The 3,916-nt window shown below is 51.7% G+C and overlaps 1 protein-coding gene across 1 annotated transcript; it reads right to left on the reverse strand.

The window, feature by feature from the left end:
- Positions 1–334: 334 nt before the first annotated feature.
- Positions 335–1,308, reverse strand: LOC119311683 (cytochrome c1-like). The gene has a single exon (XM_037587355.1). The coding sequence runs from the start codon at positions 1,268–1,270 to the stop codon at positions 659–661; it is 612 nt and encodes a 203-aa protein (XP_037443252.1). The 5' UTR covers positions 1,271–1,308; the 3' UTR covers positions 335–658.
- Positions 1,309–3,916: the final 2,608 nt, after the last annotated feature.

Below are 3,916 nucleotides of genomic sequence, written 5' to 3' on the forward strand. Positions count from 1 at the left end.
ATTTAGGCGCCCTGGGGGCCGAACGGCTGGAGATGCCCTAACACCAGCAGTGTCGATGAAATGACGATTTATAACTGTGTCAGTAAATTCTTGCTGTTGTAAGGCAAAATGAGGCCGGCTGGAACCAACATATACCGAACGGAACACGGTATGGACAGCCTCAGCACCGCTGATTCAGACACTAAACGGCAACCCCTATAATGTTACATTACATTGCTCAAAATTCGCTGACAAATCTCTAAGACAAGTCAAATAAGAGTGGCAAATCTCTCCAACACCATGAACAAAACCAGCATCTAACAACGGAGGAGATTAGTGCTCACTCAGTTACTGATTGGCGAACTGATTACTGGACGAACTTTCTTGTCAATTGTTTGACACGCATGACCGGCGTTACAAATTTGAAGAATAAGATCAGCGCGAGAGCTAATCGTGTCAAATCAGTATCGATGCATTGGATTATTATTACAGCACAAGATCACTTCTCCATATTAGTTCACGAGCTAGAACTCGTGAACAAGTGTATAATTCCCACCAAAAGAATCGAATTTTTCATTGAGAGGCCACCCTCTCCCACCTTGCAGATCACGCCCCAGGTAAAACAAAATAATTCACATCTAGGATGCCTCAAATCTCATCCCACACCTGCGCCGCGGGATCAGGCCGCAAGATCCTCCTTCTCCTTCGCCACCACCGCCTCCGCCTGCTTCTTATCGTCGCCCTGTTCCTCCTCGGCCGCCGGGGGCGGCGGCGAGGCGGGGGAGGGCTCGGAGGCTTCGCTGGCCTTGAAGGCCTCGAGATCCTCGGCCATGGCGCGCTCGGCGCGGAGGATGGGCTCGTAGTAGTCCGGGAACTTGTCCATGCACCTGCGCAGCGCGGCGGTGGCGTCGTGGCAGCGCTCGACGACGTAGCCGCCTTCCGCCTCCGCCTGCTCCACGCACTTCTCCCACCCCACGAACTCCTCCTTGCACCCGCCGCCCTTCATGTACACGCAAAACCCGCACTCCCCTTCCTCCTCCTCCTCGCCGCCCTCCGCGGCGGCGTCCAGGACCACCGTCTCCCCCGCCGCGTCCGCCTCGCCGCCGGCAGCGGCGGCGGACTGGGCCTCTTCCTTTGCCGGTGAATCTGCGGCCGCGGCGGCCTCCGGGGGCGCAGCTGCTGCTGCTGAGGCGGCGGCGGCAGAGCCATGCTCGATATCTTCTTTGGCCGGTGGATCGGCGGGCGCGGCGGCCTCCGGGGGAGGGGAGGCGGCGGAGGCGGCGACTCCCATCGCGTGAGCGTGAGGGGGGTTTTGCCTGCTGGATCGGACGGGGGCTTCGTGGAAGCTGCGGGACCGGGGAAGCTTAAACCCTATTCGAGGTGGGCCTAAACTGATGGGCTTCACGAGCACGGCTAGAGGAACAGGCCGGCCCGGGTGTACCGGCTTTTCAATGTACTTTTGTGCTTGGTTGTGCCAAAAAAAAAAACTTTTGTGCGTGGTGGACGACAGGAGTACATCTCCGTCCGTGGCGAAGAGGGACGTTTTTTTCATTCCATTCTTAATTTTCGGTAAAAAAAAACTTCCAATCTTTTTTTATAGGGAAAATTTTGATCTATTCATTGTATATCATGCAGTACAAGGGACATCAGAAATAACAGAAAATATATTCAAATGATAAGTGACACACGTGTGGCTTGAAGCAATCCCATCCTGACGTTTTTTACAACTAAAATTGTCATCCGAAAAGAAAAAATAAATCCAAAAAATGTTGGAACTGGTCATTCGAAAAGAAAGTTGTCATGCTTGACAATTAAAATTGTCATTCTCACATCACTAAACTTGTCGTAAAAACGTTTGGAGTTACCATGTATTCGTGCCACACGTGTGACACTTATTAGGGTCCAAAATATAAACCTGCAACATGTCTTTTTTCTGTAACATCAGAAATGAAAAAAAAGGTCCTCTTGTATAATTTTTTTGGGTGGTTCATGTCGATTGTGTTCTATACTTCCCTAGGTGTTTTTTTGTCTGCGGTAATGCTAGAACTAAATATTGATATCGCCACTCTAGCCATTGTTACAGTTAAGAGCATCTCCAGCCGTTTGGCCCCAGGCGCTTAAAATAGCGCCGCCTGGGGGCGTGTTGGCTGAAAAATCGGCGTGGGACGATCGGGTTCCCAACCGCCGCCCCAAGGTCGGCCCCAGGCGCCGATTTCGGCCCACTTTCGGCGCAAATTGGCCCACTTTTCAGTCTATTATCGACGCAAATTGGCCCACTATCGATGCAAATTGACCAATTTCGGCCCATAGTCTGCGTGCTTCGGCGCAAATTCAACAGAAGCTATTTTTTATCACATAGTTCATCACAGAAAATCAATAGAAATCAAATAGTTCAACAAATAGTTCAATACAAACTATATAGTTCAACAAATAAAAACTCATATTTCATCACACGTCGAGGTAGGCGTTGCCCTTGAGCCTCCATAGATGCTCCACCAGATCCTGCTCCAGTTGTTGGTGCACCCGTGGGTCTTGGATCTCCTGACGCATATTGAGGAAGGCAGTCCAGATTGCCGGTAGCTGGTGATCAACTTGGGGAAGAGGACCCTGTCTGTAATATAGTTCAGTGTCAAACACTGGCTCTTCCTGCTCGTTTTCAATGATCATGTTGTGCAAGATGACACAACAAGTCATGGTCTCCCACATTTGATCTTTCGACCAGGTCTGAGCGGGGTACCGGACAACAGCAAATCAAGATTGGAGCACACCAAATGACCGCTCGACATCCTTCCCGCAAGCCTCCTGACACTTGGCAAAGTGGGAGTTCTTGCCTCCTGGCACAGGGCTCGAGATAGTATTCACAAATGTGGACCATCTCGAATAGATGCCATCTGCTAGGTAGTATTCTTTGTTGTAGTGCCATCCATTGACCTCGAAGTTCACGGATGAGAATGACTTTCAACAAGCTTGACAAAGACAGGGGAGCACTGCAGTACGTTGATGTCATTGTGAGTTCCTGACATACCAAAGAAGGAGTGCCAAATCCAGAGGTCGTGTGGCGCCACTGCCTCAAGTACCACACTGCAACCGCCTTTGGCGCCTTTGTACATTCTCTGCCAAGCAAATGGACAGTTTTTCCATTTCTAATACATGCAGTCGATGCTTCCAAGCATCCCAGGAAATCCTCTTGCTGCATTCTGTGCTAGGATCCGAGCAGTGTCTTCAACATTGGTGATCGCAAGTATTGCGGTCCAAACACTGCCACTACTGCCCTGCAGAACTTGTAGAAACACTCAATGGTCGTGGACTCGGCCATGCGTCCATAGTCTCCAATGAATTACCGGGAGCTCCGTATGCAAGCATCCTCATAGCTGTCGTGCACTTCTGAAGTGAGGTGAATCCAAGTGTGCCCGTGCAATCCTTCTTGCACTTGAAATAGTTGTCGAACTCACGGATGGAATCCACAATCTTGAGGAAGAGCTTTCGGCTCATCCGATAACGGCGCTGAAATACTTTGTCGTCGTACAGTGGAGCGTTGGCGAAGTAGTCGGAGTAGAGCAAGCAATAGCTTTCCAGTCGATGCCTCTACTTTGCCTTCAGCTGGCCCGGCGCCTAGCCACCTTGCCGTGGATTTGCATTGCTCGCGAGCAGGCTGGCCAGGGTGGCGAGGACCATCAGATGCTCTTCGTCCTGGGCTTCGGCATCGGCTTCCTCCTCCAGCAGCGCCGTGAGCGCCTCCTCGTCGTCCGAGTCCATCACCGAGTGGACAAATCACCGAAGACCTGGTGGGCGTGGTAGGCGCACAGCCGCCGGTATTCCAACCCTGCGTGGCTGGAGTGCCGGAAAGCTCGCCCAGGAACGGGGTGGATGATGTCGCAGCGGAACCTTCTCTTTTTCCGGCGGGTGAATGGCTTATCTAGAGGTGGTGGGTGGGTGG

Source organism: Triticum dicoccoides, chromosome 5B (genome assembly GCF_002162155.2).
Source record: "Triticum dicoccoides isolate Atlit2015 ecotype Zavitan chromosome 5B, WEW_v2.0, whole genome shotgun sequence".
Taxonomy (NCBI): domain Eukaryota; kingdom Viridiplantae; phylum Streptophyta; class Magnoliopsida; order Poales; family Poaceae; genus Triticum; species Triticum dicoccoides.